General features: G+C 42.4%; 1 protein-coding gene across 2 annotated transcripts in view; it reads right to left on the bottom strand.

Annotated features, from left to right (window-relative positions):
* Nucleotides 1–22,587, bottom strand: part of LOC139765001 (Fanconi anemia group D2 protein-like) — a 370,225-nt gene that overhangs the window by 171,317 nt on the left and 176,321 nt on the right. For both annotated transcript variants that reach the window (XM_071692052.1, XM_071692050.1), the window contains exon 9: nucleotides 6,214–6,408. In XM_071692052.1, the coding sequence (XP_071548153.1) occupies nucleotides 6,214–6,408 (195 nt within the window). The remainder of the gene's footprint in view (nucleotides 1–6,213; nucleotides 6,409–22,587) is intronic.

Here is a 22,587-nt window from a genome sequence, read left to right on the forward strand (position 1 = left end):
TCAGCATTCATAACAGAATGTCAACAGTGATGTACCCTCCCCATCAAGTTTCTCAGGCCACATGTAGTTCTAGTACAGGTACACCACCAATCTTCTGGCAACTGATGATTCAGCACCTCCTTTAGTCTGGACAAAATTACATGAGGGAACTTGAAATTACCGCAGCCACCAGACTAGTATGCTGGGCAGCCACAGATGGCATTGTGTGTAGGACGTGCTTATTTACATTCTTTACATTGCACTTGCTGGTGGTGATACCACAATTCTGTGAGATTCTTAGCTTATTTTGCTTAAATGTAACCCTAGCTATGGCTTCTAAGATAATATGAGTGTCAGTCATGGTGTCAAACATAAACACCAGTCCATATCAATCCAAGATAAAGTAGAACTGTTGAAAAAATGGACCGTGGTGTTTGGTGTGTAAGCTGTGTGACATCTACAGTATTGGTTCATCAACTGTTTATGAAAAAAAGAAGCAAAGGGAGAAAATATTGAAATTCTATGCAGACAGCGATTCCAAGAAGCAAATGATGATGAGAAAAACTATGAAAGATGGTAAGAGTACTGAGCATGATCTAGTGATGATGGAATGGTTTCAACAGTGTCGGAGTGATAGAGTGGACTTGTCAGGTAGCATGATAATGAACAAGAGTAAGTTGTTCCATAAAAAACCTAAATTACAACATGAGCTTGACTATAGTGAAAAATGGCTTCAAAGATTCAAGAAGCATCATGGAATTTCCATGAATAAAGTGTGCGGAGAAAAGCAGTCTGCAAACCACGAAGGAGCTGCTGAGTATGTGGAAGAATTTGCAAAACTTGTAGACGACAAGCACCTCAGTCCTGAGCAGGTGTATAACGCAGACAAAACTGCATTACTCTGGCAATGCACACCTAGGAAATCACTAACAACAGAAGATGAAGAAGACCCCACAGGATTCAAATAATCTAAGGACAGACTTACCATCTTCGGGTGCTCAAACACTTAATATTTGTTTAATTTAAATTTCTAGCAGTCCATGGTATACTTTAAACTCATGGGAGATGTATAATTAGTGGGTTGGAGATGTGTCAATGAATTATTATTACGTGACTACGGTTGGTCCGGCAAAATGGTTAATCCAGTAAGGCTTTGGAACCAAGAGTGCCGGAAAATTGGTGGTGTACTTATATTTGTTTCTGCATTTATCTTCTTTTGTAAGCATATATCAAGTTCTATTTTTTGCAAGTGCAAAACATTATTTTCATGTGATATGTGAATTTCATTTCCATATAAAATGCCATATGATAGAGTTGATAGAGATGCTCTGTGGAAGGTATTAAGAATATATGGTGTGGGAGGAAAGTTGTTAGAAGCAGTGAAAAGTTTTTATCGAGGATGTAAGGCATGTGCACGTGTAGGAAGAGAGGAAAGTGATTGGTTCTCAGTGAATGTAGGTTTGCGGCAGGGGTGTGTGATGTCTCCATGGTTGTTTAATTTGTTTATGGATGGGGTTGTTAGGGAGGTAAATGCAAGAGTTTTGGAAAGAGGGGCAAGTATGAAGTCTGTTGGGGATGAGAGAGCTGGGAAGTGAGTCAGTTGTTGTTCGCTGATGATACAGCGCTGGTGGCTGATTCATGTGAGAAACTGCAGAAGCTGGTGACTGAGTTTGGTAAAGTGTGTGGAAGAAGAAAGTAAAGAGTAAATGTGAATAAGAGCAAGGTTATTAGGTACAGTAGGGTTGAGGGTCAAGTCAATTGGGAGGTGAGTTTGAATGGAGAAAAACTGGAGGAAGTGAAGTGTTTTAGATATCTGGAGTGGATCTGGCAGCGGATGGAACCATGGAAGCGGAAGTGGATCATAGGGTGGGGGAGGGGGGCGAAAATTCTGGGGCCTTGAAGAATGTGTGGAAGTCGAGAACATTATCTCGGAAAGCAAAAATGGGTATGTTTGAAGGAATAGTGGTTCCAACAATGTTGTATGGTTGCGAGGCGTGGGCTATGGATAGAGTTGTGCGCAGGAGGATGGATGTGCTGGAAATGAGATGTTTGAGGACAATGTGTGGTGTGAGGTGGTTTGATCGAGTGAGTAACGTAAGGGTAAGAGAGATGTGTGGAAATAAAAAGAGCGTGGTTGAGAGAGCAGAAGAGGGTGTTTTGAAGTGGTTTGGGCACATGGAGAGGATGAGTGAGGAAAGATTGACCAAGAGGATATATGTGTCGGAGGTGGAGGGAACAAGGAGAAGAGGGAGACCAAATTGGAGGTGGAAAGATGGAGTGAAAAAGATTTTGTGTGATCGGGGCCTGAACATGCAGGAGGGTGAAAGGAGGGCAAGGAATAGAGTGAATTGGAGCGATGTGGTATACCGGGGTTGACGTGCTGTCAGTGGATTGAATCAAGGCATGTGAAGCGTCTGGGGTAAACCATGGAAAGCTGTGTAGGTATGTATATTTGCGTGTGTGGACGTATGTATATACATGTGTATGGGGGGGGGTTGGGCCATTTCTTTCGTCTGTTTCCTTGCGCTACCTCGCAAACGCGGGAGACAGCGACAAAGTATAATAAATAAATAAAATAAAATGCCATGTTTGAGCGAAACATAACCAGCAACATTACTCGTAGAATTTTTCCTCAGTTAGCTGTCATTATATTTACAGCTACCTGTGTTGGGGTGAGAGAGTATCATTAAACTTTAGAGAGAAAAAAAAGATGTTTTGGAAGGAGATAAATAACATGTGTAAGACAAGAGAACAAATGGGAACATTAGTGAAGGGGGAAAGGGGAAAGTGATAATGGTAGTGATGAAGTGAGGAGGAGATAAAGTGAGTGTTTTGTAGGTTTGTTGAATTTGTTTCATGATAGAGGGGCAGACATAGGGTGCTTTGGTAAGGGTGGTGTGCGATGGTGAAGAGAGATGAGGTGCTGAGAGCCTTGTGGAAGATAAAATCTGACAAGGCTGCAGGGTTGGATGGTACTGCAGTTGAATTTATCCAGAAATGGGGTGACTGTGTTGTTGATTAGTTGCTAAGGATATTCCATGTATGTATAAAACATGGTGAAGTGCCTGGGAATTGGCAGAAGGCACATATAGTGCCACTGTACAAAAGCAAAGGGAATAAAGGCGAGTGTTCAAACTACAGAGGCATAAGTTTGTTGAGTATTCCTGGAATACTGTATGGGAGAGTATAGATTGAGAGGGTGAAGATATGTACAGAGCATTAGATCAGGGAGGAGCAGTGCAGTTTCAGAAGTGGTAGAGGATGTATGAATCAGGTGTTTGTTTTGAAGGATGTGTGTGAGAAAAAATTAGAGAAAAAGATGGATTTGTAAGTGGCATTTTATGGATCTGGAGAGGGCATATGATAGAGATGATAGAGATACTTTGTGGAAGGTCTTAAGAGTATATGGTGTGGCAGGTAGGTTGCTAGAAGCAGTGAAAAGTTTTACCAAGGATGTAAGGCAGGTGTACAAGTAGGAAGAGAGGAGAGTGATTGGTTCCCAGTGATGCTCTGTACATGCCTTCACCCTCTCAATCAATACCCTCCAATACAATTTCCCAGAAATACTCAACAAACTTATGCCTCTGTAGTTTCAACACTCACCTTTATCCCCTATGCCTTTGTACAATGGCACTATGCATGCATTCTGCCAACTCTCAGGCAATTCACCATGATCCATACATACAATAAATATCATTACCAACCAATCAACAACACAGTCACCCACTTTCTCAAGAAATTCTACTGCAAAACCATACAAACCTGCCGCCTTGCTGGATTTCATCTTCCGCAAAGCTTTCACTACCTCTTCTCTCTTAACCGTTCTCCCTGATCCTCTCACTGTGAACACCAATCCGACCAAAACACATTATATCTGCCACTCTATCATCAAATACATTTAACAAACCTTCACAATACTCACTCCATCTCCCTCTCACTTCATCACTACTTGTCATTAATTCCCCACTTGCCCCCTTCACCGGTGTTCCCATTTGTTCTCTTGTCTTATGCACATTGTTTACCTCCTTCCAAAACATTTCTTTATTCTCCCTAAAGCTTCATGATACTCTCTCATCCCAACTCTCATTTGCCCTCTTTTTCAATCCTTGCACCTCTCTCTTGATCTCCTGCTGCTTTCTTATATACATCTTCCAGCCATTTGCACTCCTTCCTTGCAAGTATTGTCCAAACACCTCTCTTTTCTCTTTCACTAACAACTTTAAATTCTTCACCTCGTCACTCACTACCCTTTCTAATCTACCAACCTCCCACTTTTCTCATGCCATATGCATCTTTTGCACAAGCCATCACTGCTTTCCAAAATACATCCCATCCCTCACTCACTCCCTTCAAGTCATTTGCTCTCACCTTTTGCAATTCTACACTCAATCTCTCTTGGTACTTCCTCAAACGTCTCCTTTCCAAGGTCACTTACTCTCACCACTCTCTTCTCCCCAACATCCTCTCTTCTTTTTTGAAAACCTCCATAAATCTTCACCTCTGCCTCCACAAGACAGTGATCAGACATCCCTCCAGCTGCCCCTCTCAGCACATTAACATCCAAAAGTCTCTCTTTTACATGCCTATCAATGTGCGTAAGAAATACTTAGAAAAACAGATGTATTTGTGTGTAGCATTTATGGATCTGGAGAAGGCATATGATAGGGATGATAGAAATGCTTTGTGGAAGGTCTGAAGAGTATATGGTGCAGGAGGTAAGCTGCTAGAAATTGAAAAGTTTTAACCAAGGATGTAAGGCATGTGTACGAGTAGGAAGAAAGGAGAGTGACTGGTTCCCAATGAATGTCGGTTTGTGGCAGGGGTGTGTGATGTCCCCATGGTTGTTTAATTTGTTTATGGAAGGGGTGGTTAGGAAGATAATTGCAAGTGTTGGAGAGGGGGCGAGTATACAGTCTGTTGGGGATGAGAGGGCCTGGGAAGTGAGCCACTTGCTTTTTGCCAATGATACAGCTCTAGTAGCTGATTCAAATGAAAAACTGCAGAAGTTGGTGAATGAGTTTGGAAAATGTGGGAAAGGTGGAAACTGAGAGTAAATGTGATAAGAGCAAGGTTATCAGGTTCAGGAGGGGTGAGGGACAAGTTAATTGGGATGTGAGTTTGAATGGAGAAAAATTGAAGGAAGTGAAGTGTTTTAGGTATCTGGGAGTGGACTTAGCAGCAAATGGAAGCAGAAGTAAATCACAGGGTGAGGGAGGAGGCAAAGTTTCTGGAAGCGATGAAGAACGTGTGGAAGGAGAGAATGTTATCTCACAGAGTGAAAATGGGTATGTTTGAAGGAGTAGTAGTTCCAACAACATTATATGGTAGCAAGGCATGGGTCATAGATGGGGTTGTAAGGAGGACGTGAATGTGTTGGAAATTAAATGTTCGAGGACAATATATGGTGTTAGGTGGTTTGATCGAGCAAGCAATGAAAGGGTAAGAGAGATGTGTGGAAATAAAAAGTGTGGCTGAGAGAGCAGAAATTCAAGAATGAGTGCCTATCTGTCAAAGGTCAATCTATCTATATCTTTGATGCCTGTTCCATCTGGAACTCCCTCAAGGGAGTCTCCATGGCAAGAGAGTATCCATGACTAGTGAACTCTAGTGCTGCTTCTTAGCCTTTAGTGCCTCACCTTAACAGGCTACTGGCAGAGGGCAACTCTAGTGCAGTGTCTGCAGAGGCTCCTACCAAATGTTCCTACTCACTACTTCTATCTAATGCTTCTTCCTATTACTTCTACCTAATGTTTCTACCTACTGCTCCTGCCTAAATGTTCCTACTTACTACTTCTATCTACTGCACCTACAATTTTGCCAAAATGCAAGGTGAGCACATAGTACTCACCATAGAATGAGCTGTGTGAGTTAAGAGTTGCCCAGGGTTACGTATGACAAGGAAAGATTGTATATTTGTGGACAGAATACTAATAGTCCATATGTGAGTGAAGCTGAAAGAAAAGACAGCTACCTGGGTCAGAGGAAAGCAATTTGACAACCACTTAACCGATGACTCACTAAGCAGCTATCACTAACCCTCCTGATATCCAGGCAGGCAATACTCATAATATACTTCCCAGCATGGCCAAAATATTCATACAGTCATTACTTTTCTTAAAAGAATTTATGACCTCATCAGTGAATATAAATATAGTGTAAAACCAAAAGCCACAATTCATGAGAAGCTAGTATAAGTATTACTGATATCAGTCTTAACAGTAAAAAGTATCTTACCTTTAACCATGCAGTGATAAGAAATTTATGGGTAATAGTAGCCATCTTAATATGAGAAAAGAGCAGAATTTTGTATGCTACATCATCATGATTACTGTGGCAAGCACTAGTGTTGCTGCTTCGTTTCTTTGGGGATTTCCTGCTAAATTTACTGTCTTCTGGAAGGTTAATCTTTTCTCGTATGTCACTCAAAACCTGCAAGAAAACAAAATCATATAATTTCACTCATTTCATGTCAGGTACATCCTCCACATGGCAAAAAATATTGGCGAAGTATCAACATCAATATATATCCCATTCCTCCATTTTACAACTCATACTTCACTCCATTTTCTCAAGTGAAGTTCAACAATTCATCTTTTCTGAATTATCCAATTCTACTGTATTGAAATAAATATAACCTCAAGCTTAGGGCCTTTACTTTGATGATTTCAGTATACACAGTAAGGATTGGTTGAAATTCCCCCGCACAAATGATAGCTACCAATGGTGGGGAGAGGGGATAGTTGGATGGAAGGGGCCTCAAGCCTCCTATTTCCATACTTGAAGATCAGTAGGAAATCATTAACCACTCCTCCAACACTCTGGATCTGTTTTGGTGGAAGGGGCCTCAAGCCTGTTATTTCCATACTTGAAGATCAGAGGGAAATCATTAATCACTCCTCCAACACTCTAAATCTGTTTTGACTAAGTATCAGAAGCAAAGCATCAAGTACCCTACTCATACTCCATACTGCCATGACCATTCCAGCACTCTGGATCTACTTTTCACCTCTAATCCTTCACGCTAAAGTTATACAATGTTGTCAATGAGTAGTTCAACTAACTTCTTCTTTTCTTTCAAACTGTTCGCCATTTCCCGCATTAGCGAGGTAGCGTTAAGAACAGAGGACTGGGCCTTTGAGGGAATACCCTCACCTGGCCCAATTCTCTGTTCCTTCTTTTGGAAAATTAAAAATACGTGGGAAGTATTCTTTGTCCCCTATCCCCCTATACTCATATAAATGTCTCCTTACTAACTGTACCTCCTCCTGCACCCTTTAGACATCAATATTAGCACTTCAATAGCACTGACTGAATCAACCTCAGAAAATTCTCTTTGAAATTTCCTTGGAAAGATTTCTGTTTCTCTTTGGGCAATGGTTCTTTCTCTACTAAGTATATAACAATGTTTATTACAGACATGAAGGCACATATCCTTCTACCTTTAACACTATCTCCTCTTCCAATCTGTGATTCAAACATTCCTGGCAAATGTAACCAGCAAAATCTCCCCTTTCTTACTCACAATCAGCTTTCAGCTTCACCAAAAATTAGTGCAAATATGGTATTACTTTGACAAAACATTCTTAAATATCTAGCCAAAAAAAAGTGTGACAGTCCACTGCTAGTGGCTCCAATGGGACACTCTTTTAGGACAGTATTACCACCCTATTCTCAAGAAGAACCATACACAGAGGACTTACAAAACCTCTAAAATCCAAATTTTCAAAGAAAGAATGTGTTTCTAGATTTTTTTTTGTATCATCTATAAATTTTTTTTTTTTTTTTTTTGCTTTGTCACTGTCTCCCGCGTTTGCGAGGTAGCACAAGGAAACAGACGAAAGAAATGGCCCAACCCACCCCATACACATGTACATACATACGTCCACACACACGCAAATATACATACCTACACAGCTTTCCATGGTTTACCCCAGACGCTTCACATGCCTTGATTCAATCCACTGACAGCACGTCAACCCCGGTATACCACATCGCTCCAATTCACTCTATTCCTTGCCCTCCTTTCACCCTCCTGCATGTTCAGGCCCCGATCACACAAAATCTTTTTCACTCCATCTTTCCACCTCCAATTTGGTCTCCCTCTTCTCCTCGTTCCCTCCACCTCCGACACATATATCCTCTTGGTCAATCTTTCCTTACTCATTCTCTCCATGTGACCAAACCATTTCAAAACACCCTCTTCTGCTCTCTCAACCACGCTCTTTTTATTTCCACACATCTCTCTTACCCTTACGTTACTTACTTGATCAAACCACCTCACACCACACATTGTCCTCAAACATCTCATTTCCAGCACATCCATCCTCCTGCGCACAATCTATCCATAGTCCACGCCTCGCAACCATACAACATTGTTGGAACCACTATTCCTTCAAACATACCCATTTTTGCTTTCCGAGATAATGTTCTCGACTTCCACACATTCTTCAAGGCTCCCAGAATTTTCGCCCCCTCCCCCACCCTATGATCCACTTCCGCTTCCATGGTTCCATCCGCTGCCAGATCCACTCCCAGATATCTAAAACACTTCACTTCCTCCAGTTTTTCTCCATTCAAACTCACCTCCCAATTGACTTGACCCTCAACCCTACTGTACCTAATAACCTTGCTCTTATTCACATTTACTCTTAACTTTCTTCTTTCACACACTTTACCAAACTCAGTCACCAGCTTCTGCAGTTTCTCACATGAATCAGCCACCAGCGCTGTATCATCAGCGAACAACAACTGACTCACTTCCCAAGCTCTCTCATCCCCAACAGACTTCATACTTGCCCCTCTTTCCAAAACTCTTGCATTCACCTCCCTAACAACCCCATCCATAAACAAATTAAACAACCATGGAGACATCACACACCCCTGCCGCAAACCTACATTCACTGAGAACCAATCACTTTCCTCTCTTCCTACACGTACACATGCCTTACATCCTCGATAAAAACTTTTCACTGCTTCTAACAACTTGCCTCCCTCACCATATATTCTTAATACCTTCCACATAACATCTCTATCAACTCTATCATATGCCTTCTCCAAATCCATAAATGCTACATACAAATCCATTTGCTTTTCTAAGTATTTCTCACATACATTTTTCAAAGCAAACACCTGATCCACACATCCTCTACCACTTCTGAAACCACACTGCTCATCTATAAATAAAGAGATTAATATTATGTAGATCATCAATCAAATGCTCTTAAAATATCAGAATGTAAAAGGTCTGAGAGGCCCAGATGTGGATAGGGAGCTGTGGTTTTGGTGCATCACACATGACAGCTTAAGAATGAGTGTGAGCAGATGTGGCCTTTCTTCATCTAATGCAGAGGGAGGCGACTGGGTGTGGGGGAAAAAAGAATGTATATGTCATTTTTTTCCTTTCCTTGTGCTGTTTCCTGTGGGGTGGGGTGGCATCAGGAATGTATGAAAGAGAGTAAGTATGAATATGAATGTGTGTATATAAGTATGTGCTGTCAATGAACTGAACCAGGGCATGTGAAACGTCTGGGATAAACCATGAAAAGATTTGTAGGGTCTGAGCACTGAAACTCCAGCTCCCTATACACATTCAGGCCCCACACATCTTTCCATGGTTTACCCTAGACGTTTCACATCCCCTGGTTCAGCCCATTCACAGCATGTCAACCCCAGTAAATCACAGCATTCCAATTCAATTCCCAACCACCAGTCTTTTTTCAGCACACAAATCCATGAGCACTTCACCATTTCCATTCACAACAATGAATACCCCATATGCACCAACTATACCCTCGACTCCAACATTACTCACCTTCGCATTCAAATTACCAATCACTAATAATGGGTCTTGTGCACCAAAACTGATAACATATTCACTCAACTCCTCCCAAAACACTTGCCTCTAAAGATCTTTCTTCTCATGACCAAGTGCATAAGCACCAATAATCACCCAAGAAGGTAATAATAAGCAATGATGAAGTGAGGAGATGAAGTGAGTATTTTGATGGTTTGTTGAATGTATTTATTGATAGAGTGGCAGATATAGGGTGTTTTGGTCGGGGTGGTCTGCGAAGTGAGAGGGTCAGGGAGAATGGTTTGGTAAACGGAGAAGAGGTAGTGAAAGCTTTGGGGATGATGAAAGTCGGCAAGGCAGTGGGTTTAGATGGCAATGCACTGGAATTTATCAAAAAAGGGAGTGACTCTGTTGTTGATTGGTTGGTAAGGATATTCAATGTACATATGGAACATGGGGTAGTGCATGAGGATTGGTGGAATGCATGCGTAGTGCCATTGTGCAAAGGCAAAGGGGATAAAGGTGTGTTCAAATTACAGAAGCATAAGTTTGTTGAGTATTCGTGGACAATTATATTAATCTATTTTATATATTTTACTTTGTCGCTGTCTCCCGCGTTAGCGAAATAGCGCAAGGAAACAGACGAAAGAATGGCCCAACCCAACCACATACACATGTATATACATACACGTCCACACACGCAAATATATATACCTATACATCTCAACATATACATATATATACACACACACATATATACATATATACACATGTACATAATTCATACTGTCTGCCTTTATTCATTCCCATCGCCACCTCGCTACACATGAAATAACAAACCCCACGCCCCGCATGTGCGCGAGGAAGCGCTAGGAAAAGACAACAAAGGCCACATTCATTCACACTCAGTCTCTAGCTGTCATGTATAATACACCGAAAACACAGCTCCCTTTCCACATCCAGGCCCCACAAAACTTTTCATGGTTTACCCCAGACACTTCACATGCCCTTGTTCCATCCACTGACAGCACATCGACCCCATCGACCCCAGTATACCACATCGTTCCAATTCACTCTGTTCCTTGCACGCCTTTCACCCTCCTAAAATCTTTTTCACTCCGTCTTTCCACCTTCAATTTGGTCACCCACTTCTCCTCATTCCCTCCACCTCTGACACATATATCCTTTTGGTCAATCTTTCCTCACTCATTCTCTCCATGTGACCAAACCATTTCAAAACACCCCCTTCTTCTCTCTCAACCACACTCTTTTTATTACCACACATCTCTCTTACCCTATTATTACTTAATCGATCAAACCACCTCACACCACATATTGTCCTCAAACATCTCATTTCCAGCACATCCACCCTCCTCTGCACAACTCTATCTATAGCCCATGCCTTGCAACCATATAACATTGTTGGAACCACTATTCCTTCAAACATACCCATTTTTGCTTTCCAAGATAATGTTCTCGAGTTCCACACATTTTTCAACGCTCCCAGAACTTTTGGCCCCTCCCCCACCCTAAGATTCACTTCCGCTTCCATGGTTCCATCCACTGCCAAATCCACTCCCAAATATCTAAAACACTTCATTTCCTGTAGCTTTTCTCCATTCAAACTTACCTCCCAACTGACTTGTCCCTCAACCCTACTGTACCTAATAACCTTGCTCTTATTCACATTCACTCTCAGCTTTCTTCTTTCACACACATTTCCAAACTCAGTCACCAGCTTCTGCAGTTTCTCACCTGAATCAGCCACCAGCGTTGTATCATCAGCGAATAACAACTGACTCGCTTCCCAAGCTCTCTCAACCACAACAGACAGCATACCTGCCCCTCTTTCCAAAACTCTTATATTCACCTCCCTAACAACCCCATCTATAAACAAATTAAACAACCATAAAGTCATCACACATCCCGGCCGCAAACCAACATTCACTGAGAACCAATCACTTTCCTCTCTTCCTACTAGTACACATTACTTACTTCCTCGATAAAAACTTTTCACTGCTTCTAACAACTTGCCTCCCACAATATATATTCTTAATACCTTCCACAGAGCATCTCTATCAACTCTATCATATGCCTTCTCCAGATCCATAAATGCTACACAACAAATCCATTTGCTTTTCTAAGTATTTCTCACATACATTCTTCAAAGAATACATCTGATCCACACATCCTCTACCACTTCTGAAGCAACACTGCTCTTCCCTAATCTGATGCTCTGTACATGCCTTCACCCTCTCAATCAATACCCTCCCATATAATTTACCAGGAATACTCAACAAACTTATACCTCTGTAATTTGAGCACTCACTTTTATCCCCTTTGCCTTTGTACAATGGCACTATGCAAGCATTTCGCCAATCCTCAGGCACCTCACCATGATTCATACATACATTAAATAACCTTACCAACCAGTCAACAATACAGTACCCCCTTTTTTAATAGATTCCACTGCAATACCATCCAAACCTGCTGCCTTGCCGGCTTTCATCTTCTGCAAAGCTTTTACTACCTCTTCTCTGTTTACCAAATCATTTTCCCTAACCCTCTCACTTTGCACACCACCTCGACCAAAACACCCTATATCTGCCACTCTATCATCAAACACATTCAACAAACCTTCAAAATACTCACTCCATCTCCTTCTCACATCACCACTACTTGTTATCACCTCCCCATTTGCGCCCTTCAATGAAGTTCCCATTTGCTCCCTTGTCTTACGCACTTTATTTACCTCCTTCCAGAACATCTTTTTATTCTCCCTAAAATTTAATGATACTCTCTCACCCCAACTCTCATTCACCCTTTTTTTCACCTCTTGCACCTTTCTCTTGACCTCCTGTCTCTTTCTTTTATACGTCTCCCACTCAACTGCATTTTTTCCCTGCAAAAATCGTCCAAATGCCTCTCTCTTCTCTTTCACTAATACTCTTACTTCTTCATCCCACCACTCACTACCCTTTCTAATCAACCCACCTCCCACTCTTCTCATGCCACAAGCATCTTTTGCGCAATCCATCACTGATTCCCTAAATACATCCCATTCCTCCCCCACTCCCCTTACTTCCATTGTTCTCACCTTTTTCCATTCTGTACTCAGTCTCTCCTGGTACTTCCTCACACAAGTCTCCTTCCCAAGCTCACTTACTCTCACCACTCTTTTCACCCCAACATTCTCTATTCTTTTCTGAAAACCTCTACAAATCTTCACATTCGCCTCCACAAGATAATGATCAGATATCACTCCAGTTGCACCTCTCAGCACATTAACATCCAAAAGTCTCTCTTTCGCGCGCCTTTCAATTAACACATAATCCAATAACGCTCTCTGGCCATCTCTCCTACTTACATATGTATATTTATGTATATCTCTCTTTTCAAACCAGGTACTCCCAATCACCAGTCCTTTTTCAGCACATAAATCTACAAGCTCTCCACCATTTCCATTTACAACACTGAACACCCCATGTACACCAATTACTCCCTCAGCTACCACATTACTCACCTTTGCATTCAAATCATCCATCACTATAACCCGGTCTCGTGCATCAAAACTACCAACATACTCACTCAGCTGCTCCCAAAACACTTGCCACTCATAATCTTTCTTCTCATGCCCAGGCGAATATGCAACAATAATCACCCATCTCTCTCCATCAACTTTCAGTTTTACGCATATCAATCTAGAATTTACTTTCTTACACTCTATCACATACTCCAACCACTCCTGTTTCAGGAGTAGTGCTACTCCTTCCCTTGCTCCTGTCCTCTCACTAACCCCTGACTTTACTCCCAAGACATTCCCAAACCACTCTTCCCCTTTACCCTTGAGCTTCGTTTCACTAAGAGCCAAAACACCAAGGTTCCTTTCCTCAAACATACTACCTATCTGTCCTTTTTTCTCATCTTGGTTACATCCACACACATTTAGACACCCCAATCTAAGCCTTCGAGGAGGATGAGCACTCCCTGCGTGACTCCTTCTTCTGTTTTCCCTTTTAGAAAGTTAAAATATATATATATATATATATATATATATATATATATATATATATATATATATATATATATATATATTTATATTTTATTTATTATACTTTGTCGCTGTCTCCCGCGTTTGCGAGGTAGCGCAAGGAAAACAGACGAAAGAAATGGCCCAAACCCCCCCCCATACACATGTACATACATACGTCCACACACGCAAATATACATTTTTTTTTTTTGCTTTGTCGCTGTCTCCCGCGTTTGCAAGGTAGCGCAAGGAAACAGACGAAAGAAATGGGCCAACCCACCCCCATACACATGTATATACATACGTCCACACACGAAAAATATACATACCTACACAGCTTTCCATGGTTTACCCCAGACGCTTCACATGCCCCGATTCAATCCACTGACATCACGTCAACCCCGGTATACCACATCGCTCCAATTCACTCTATTCCTTGCCCTCCTTTCACCCTCCTGCATGTTCAGGCCCCGATCACACAAAATCTTTTTCACTCCATCTTTCCACCTCCAGTTTGGTCTTCCTCTTCTCCTCATTCCCTCCACCTCCGACACATATATCCTCTTGGTCAATCTTTCCTCACTCATTCTCTCCATGTGCCCAAACCATTTCAAAACACCCTCTTCTGCTCTCTCAACCAGGCTCTTTTTATTTCCACACATCTCTCTTACCCTTACGTTACTTACTCGATCAAACCACCTCACACCACACATTGTCCTCAAACATCTCATTTCCAGCACATCCATCCTCCTGTGCACAACTCTATCCATAGTCCACGCCTCGCAACCATACAACATTGCTGGAACCACTATTCCTTCAAACATACCCATTTTTGCTTTCCGAGATAATGTTCTCGACTTCCACACATTCTTCAAGGCTCCCAGAATTTTTGCCCCCTCCCCCACCCTATGATCCACTTCCGCTTCCATGGTTCCATCCGCTGCCAGATCCACTCCCAGATATCTAAAACACTTCACTTCCTCCAGTTTTTCTCCATTCAAACTCACCTCCCAATTGACTTGACCCTCAACCCTACTGTACCTAATAACCTTGCTCTTATTCACATTTACTCTAACTTTCTTCTTTCACACACTTTACCAAACTCAGTCACCAGCTTCTGCAGTTTCTCACATGAATCAGCCACCAGCGCTGTAACATCAGCGAACAACAACTGACTCACTTCCCAAGCTCTCTCATCTCCAACAGACTTCATACTTGCCCCTCTTTCCAAAACTCTTGCATTCACCTCCCTAACAACCCCATCCATAAACAAATTAAACAACCATGGAGACATCACACACCCCTGCCGCAAACCTACATTCACTGAGAACCAATCACTTTCCTCTCTTCCTACACGTACACATGCCTTACATCCTCGATAAAAACTTTTCACTGCTTCTAACAACTTGCCTCCCACACCATATATTCTTAATACCTTCCACAGAGCACCTCTATCAACTCTATCATATGCCTTCTCCAGATCCATAAATGCTACATACAAATCCATTTGCTTTTCTAAGTATTTCTCACATACATTCTTCAAAGCAAACACCTGATCCACACATCCTCTACCACTTCTGAAACCACACTGCTCTTCCCCAATCTGATGCTCTGTACATGCCTTCACCCTCTCAATCAATACCCTCCCATATAATTTACCAGGAATACTCAACAAACTTATACCTCTGTAATTTGAGCACTCACTCTTATCCCCTTTGCCTTTGTACAATGGCACTATACACGCATTCCGCCAATCCTCAGGCACCTCACCGTGAGTCATACATATATTAAATAACCTTACCAACCACTCAACAACACAGTCACCCCCTTTTTTAATAAATTCCACTGCAATACCATCCAAACCTGCTGCCTTGCCGGCTTTCATCTTCCGCAAAGCTTTTACTACCTCTTCTCTGTTTACCAAATCATTTTCCCTAACCCTCTCACTTTGCACACCACCTCGACCAAAACACCCTATATCTGCCACTCTATCATCAAACACATTCAACAAACCTTCAAAATACTCACTCCATCTCCTTCTCACATCACCACTACTTGTTATCACCCCCATTTGCGCCCTTCACTGAAGTTCCCATTTGCTCCCTTGTCTTACGCACTTTATTTACCTCCTTCCAGAACATCTTTTTATTCTCCCTAAAATTTAATGATACTCTCTCACCCCAACTCTCATTTGCCCTTTTTTTCACCTCTTGCACCTTTCTCTTGACCTCCTGTCTCTTTCTTTAATACGTCTCCCACTCAACTGCATTTTTTCCCTGCAAAAATCGTCCAAATGCCTCTCTCTTCTCTTTCACTAATACTCTTACTTCTTCATCCCATCACTCACTACCCTTTCTAATCAACCCACCTCCCACTCTTCTCATGCCACAAGCATCTTTTGCGCAATCCATCACTGATTCCCTAAATACATCCCATTCCTCCCCCACTCCCCTTACTTCCATTGTTCTCACCTTTTTCCATTCTGTACTCAGTCTCTCCTGGTACTTCCTCACACAAGTCTCCTTCCCAAGCTCACTTACTCTCACCACCCTCTTCAACCCAACATTCACTCTTTTTTTCTGAAAATCCATACAAATCTTCACCTTAGCCTCCACAAGATAATGATCAGACATCCCTCCAGTTGCACCTCTCAGCACATTAACATCCAAAAGTCTCTCTTTCGTGCGCCTGTCAATTAACACGTAATCCAATAACGCTCTCTGGCCATCTCTCCTACTTACATAAGTATACTATGTATATCTCGTATTTTAAACCAGGTATTCCCAATCATCAGTCCTTTTTCAGCACATAAATCTACAAGCTCTTCACCATTTCCATTTACAACACTGAACACCCCATGTATACCAATTATTCCCTCAACTGCCACATTACTCACCTTTGCATTCAAATCACCCATCACTATAACCCGGTCTCGTGCATCAAAACCACTAACACACTCATTCAGCTGCTCCCAAAACACTTGCTCTCATGATCTTTCTTCTCATGCCCAGGTGCATATGCACCAATAATCTCCCATCTCTCTCCATCAACTTTCAGTTTTACCCATATTAATCGAGAATTCACTTTCTTACATTCTATCACGTACTCCCACAACTCTTGTTTCAGGAGTACTGCTACTCCTTCCCTTGCTCTTGTCCACTCACTAACCCCTGAATTTACTCCCAAGACATTCCCAAACCACTCTTCCCCTTCACCCTTGAGCTTCGTTTCACTCAGAGCCAAAACATCCAGGTTCCTTTCCTCAAACATACTACCTATCTCTCCTTTTTTCACATCTTGGTTACATCCACACACATTTAGGCACCCCAATCTGAGCCTTCGAGGAGTATGAGCACTCCCCGCGTGACTCCTTCTTCTGTTTCCCATTTTAGAAAGTTAAAAAAAAATACAAGGAGGGGAGGATTTCTAGCCCCCCGCTCCCATCCCCTCTAGTCGCTTTCTACGACACGCGAGGAATGCGTGGGAAGTATTCTTTCACCCCTATCCCCAGATATATATATATATATATATATATATATATATATATATATATATATATATATATATATATATATGGCTGATTCATGTGAGAAACTGCAGAAGCTGGTGACTGAGTTTGGTAAAGTGTGTGAAAGAAGAAAGTTAAGAGTAAATGTGAATAAGAGCAAGGTTATTAGGTACAGTAGGGTTGAGGGTCAAGTCAATTGGGAGGTGAGTTTGAATGGAGAAAAACTGGAGGAAGTAAAGTGTTTTAGATATCTGGGAGTGGATCTGGCAGCGGATGGAACCATGGAAGCGGAAGTGGATCATAGGGTGGGGGAGGGGGCGAAAATCCTGGGAGCCTTGAAGAATGTGTGGAAGTCGAGAACATTATCTCGGAAAGCAAAAATGGGTATGTTTGAAGGAATAGTGGTTCCAACAATGTTGTATGGTTGCGAGGCATGGGCTATGGATAGAGTTGTGCGCAGGAGGATGGATGTGCTGGAAATGAGATGTTTGAGGACAATGTGTGGTGTGAGGTGGTTTGATCGAGTAAGTAACGTAAGGGTAAGAGAGATGTGTGGAAATAAAAAGAGCGTGGTTGAAAGAGCAGAAGAGGGTGTTTGAAATGGTTTGGGCACATGGAGAGAATGAGTGAGGAAAGATTGACCAAGAGGATATATGTGTCGGAGGTGGAGGGAACGAGAAGTGGGAGACCAAATTGGAGGTGGAAAGATGGAGTGAAAAAGATTTTGTGTGATCGGGGCCTGAACATGCAGGAGGGTGAAAGGAGGGCCAGGAATAGAGTGAATTGGATCGATGTGGTATACCGGGGTTGACGTGCTGTCAGTGGATTGAATCAGGGCATGTGAAGCGTCTGGGGTAAACCATGGAGAGCTGTGTAGGTATGTATATTTGCGTGTGTGGACGTATGTATATACATGTGTATGGGGGTGGGTTGGGCCATTTCTTTCGTCTGTTTCCTTGCGCTACCTCGCAAACGCGGGAGACAGTGACAAAGCAAAAATATATATATATATATATTTTTTTTTTTTTTTTTTTTTTTTTATACTTTGTCGCTGTCTCCCGCGTTTGCGAGGTAGCGCAAGGAAACAGACGAAAGAAATGGCCCAACCCCCCCATACACATGTACATACACACGTCCACACACGCAAATATACATACCTACACAGCTTTCCATGGTTTACCCCAGACGCTTCACATGCCTTGCTTCAATCCACTGACAGCACGTCAACCCCTGTATACCACATGACTCCAATTCACTCTATTTCTTGCCCTCCTTTCACCCTCCTGCATGTTCAGGCCCCGATCACACAAAATCTTTTTCACTCCATCTTTCCACCTCCAATTTGGTCTCCCTCTTCTCCTCGTTCCCTCCACCTCCGACACATATATCCTCTTGGTCAATCTCTCCTCACTCATTCTCTCCATGTGCACAAACCATTTCAAAACACCCTCTTCTGCTCTCTCAACCACGCTCTTTTTATTTCCACACATCTCTCTTACCCTTACGTTACTTACTCGATCAAACCACCTCACACCACACATTGTCCTCAAACATCTCATTTCCAGCACATCCATCCTCCTGCGCACATCTCTATCCATAGCCCACGCCTCGCAACCATACAGCATTGTTGGAACCACTATTCCCTCAAACATACCCATTTTTGCTTTCCGAGATAATGTTCTCGACTTCCACACATTTTTCAAGGCTCCCAAAATTTTCGCCCCCTCCCCCACCCTATGATCCACTTCCGCTTCCATGGTTCCATCCGCTGACAGATCCACTCCCAGATATCTAAAACACTTCACTTCCTCCAGTTTTTCTCCATTCAAACTCACCTCCCAATTGACTTGACCCTCACCCCTACTGTACCTAATAACCTTGCTCTTATTCACATTTACTCTCAACTTTCTTCTTCCACACACTTTACCAAACTCAGTCACCAGCTTCTGCAGTTTCTCACATGAATCAGCCACCAGCGCTGTATCATCAGCGAACAACAATTGACTCACTTCCCAAGCTCTCTCATCCCCAACAGACTTCATACTTGCCCCTCTTTCCAGGACTCTTGCATTTACCTCCTTTACAACCCCATCCATAAACAAATTAAACAACCATGGAGACATCACACACCCCTGCCGCAAACCTACATTCACTGAGAACCAATCACTTTCCTCTCTTCCTACACGTACACATGCCTTACATCCTCGATAAAAACTTTTCACTGCTTCTAACAACTTGCCTCCCACACCATATATTCTTAATACCTTCCACAGAGCATCTCTATCAACTCTATCATATGCCTTCTCCAGATCCATAAATGCTACATACAAATCCATTTGCTTTTCTAAGTATTTCTCACATACATTCTTCAAAGCAAACACCTGATCCACACATCCTCTACCACTTCTGAAACCGCACTGCTCTTCCCCAATCTGATGCTCTGTACATGCCTTCACCCTCTCAATCAATACCCTCCCATATAATTTACCAGGAATACTCAACAAACTTATACCTCTGTAATTTGAGCACTCACTCTTATCCCCTTTGCCTTTGTACAATGGCACTATGCACGCATTCCGCCAATCCTCAGGCACCTCACCATGAGTCATACATACATTAAATAACCTTACCAACCAGTCAACAATACAGTCACCCCCTTTCTTAATAAATTCCACTGCAATACCATCCAAACCTGCTGCCTTGCCGGCTTTCATCTTCCGCAAAGCTTTCACTACCTCTTCTCTGTTTACCAAATCATTTTCACTAACCCTCTCACTTTGCACACCACCTCGACCAAAACACCCTATATCTGCCACTCTATCATCAAACACATTCAACAAACCTTCAAAATACTTACTCCATCTCCCTCTCACATCACCACTACTTGTTATCACCTCCCCATTTGCGCCCTTCACTGAAGTTCCCATTTGCTCCCTTGTCTTACGCACTTTATTTACCTCCTTCCAGAACATCTTTTTATTCTCCCTAAAATTTAATGATACTCTCTCACCCCAACTCTCATTTGCCCTTTTTTTCACCTCTTGCACCTTTCTCTTGACCTCCTGTCTCTTTCTTTTATACATCTCCCACTCAATTGCATTTTTTCCCTGCAAAAAATCGTCCAAATGCCTCTCTCTTCTCTTTCACTAATACTCTTACTTCTTCATCCCACCACTCACTACCCTTTCTAATCAACCCACCTCCCACTCTTCTCATGCCACAAGCATCTTTTGCGCAATACATCACTGATTCCCTAAATACATCCCATTCCTCCCCCACTCCCCTTACTTCCATTGTTCTCACCTTTTTCCATTTTGTACTCAGTCTCTCCTGGTACTTCCTCACACAGGTCTCCTTCTCAAGCTCACTTACTCTCACCACCCTCTTCACCCCAACATTCACTTTTCTTTTCTGAAAACCCATACAAATCTTCACCTTAGCCTCCACAAGATAATGATCAGACATCCCTCCAGTTGCACCTCTCAGCACATTAACATCCAAAGTCTCTCTTTCGCACGCCTGTCAATTAACACGTAATCCTATAACGCTCTCTGGCCATCTCTCCTACTTACATAAGTATACTTATGTATATCTCGCTTTTTAAACCAGGTATTGCCAATCATCAGTCCTTTTTCAGCACATAAATCTACAAGCTCTTCACCATTTCCATTTACAACACTGAACACCCCATGTATACCAATTATTCCCTCAACTGCCACATTACTCACCTTTGCATTCAAATCACCCATCGCTATAACCCGGTCTCGTGCATCAAAACCACTAACACTCATTCAGCTGCTCCCAAAACACTTGCCTCTCTTGATCTTTCTTCTCATGCCCAGGTGCATATGCACCAATAATCACCCACCTCTCTCCATCAACTTTCAGTTTTACCCATATTAATCGAGAATTTACTTTCTTACACTCTATCACATACTCCCACAACTCCTGTTTCAGGAGTATTGCTACTCCTTCCCTTGCTCTTGTCCTCTCACTAACCCCTGACTTTACTCCCCAGACATTCCCAAACCACTCTTCCCCTTTACCCTTGAGCTTCGTTTCACTCAGAGACAAAACATCCAGGTTCCTTTCCTGAAACATACTACCTATCTCTCCTTTTTTCACATCTTGGTTACATCCACACACATTTAGGCACCCCACTCTGAGCCTTCGAGGAGGATGAGCACTCCCCGCGTGACAGCAGGTTTGGATGGTATTGCAGTGGAATTTATTAAAAAAGGGGGTGACTGTATTGTTGCCTGGTTGGTAAGGTTATTTAATGTATGTATAACTCATGGTGAGGTGCCTGAGGATTGGCGGAATGCGTGCATAGTGCCATTGTACAAAGGCAAAGGGGATAAGAGTGAGTGCTCAAATTTCAGAGGTATAAGTTTGTTGAGTATTCCTGGTAAATTATATGGGAGGGTATTGATTGAGAGGGTGAAGGCATGTACAGAGCATCAGATTGGGGAAGAGCAGTGTGGTTTCAGAAGTGGTAGAGGATGTGTGGATCAGGTGTTTGCTTTGAAGAATGTATGTGAGAAATACTTAGAAAAGGAAATGGATTTGTATGTAGCATTTATGGATCTGGAGAAGGCATATGATAGAGTTGATAGAGATGCTCTGTGGAAGGTATTAAGAATATATGGTGTGGGAGGAAAGTTGTTAGAAGCAGTGAAAAGTTTTTATCGAGGATGTAAGGCATGTGTACGTGTAGGAAGAGAGGAAAGTGATTGGTTCTCAGTGAATGTAGGTTTGCGGCAGGGGTGTGTGATGTCTCCATGGTTGTTTAATTTGTTTATGGATGGGGTTGTTAGGGAGGTAAATGCAAGAGTTTTGGAAAGAGGGGCAAGTATGAAGTCTGTTGGGGATGAGAGAGCTTGGGAAGTGAGTCAGTTGTTGTTCGCTGATGATACAGCGCTGGTGGCTGATTCATGTGAGAAACTGCAGAAGCTGGTGACTGAGTTTGGTAAAGTGTGTGGAAGAAGAAAGTTAAGAGTAAATGTGAATAAGAGCAAGGTTATTAGGTACAGTAGGGTTGAGGGTCAAGTCAATTGGGAGGTGAGTTTGAATGGAGAAAAACTGGAGGAAGTGAAGTGTTTTAGATATCTGGGAGTGGATCTGGCAGCGGATGGAACCATGGAAGCGGAAGTGGATCATAGGGTGGGGGAGGGGGCGAAAATTCTGGGGGCCTTGAAGAATGTGTGGAAGTCGAGAACATTATCTCGGAAAGCAAAAATGGGTATGTTTGAAGGAATAGTGGTTCCAACAATGTTG

This window comes from Panulirus ornatus, chromosome 52, assembly GCF_036320965.1.
Source record: "Panulirus ornatus isolate Po-2019 chromosome 52, ASM3632096v1, whole genome shotgun sequence".
NCBI classification, from domain to species: Eukaryota; Metazoa; Arthropoda; class Malacostraca; order Decapoda; family Palinuridae; genus Panulirus; species Panulirus ornatus.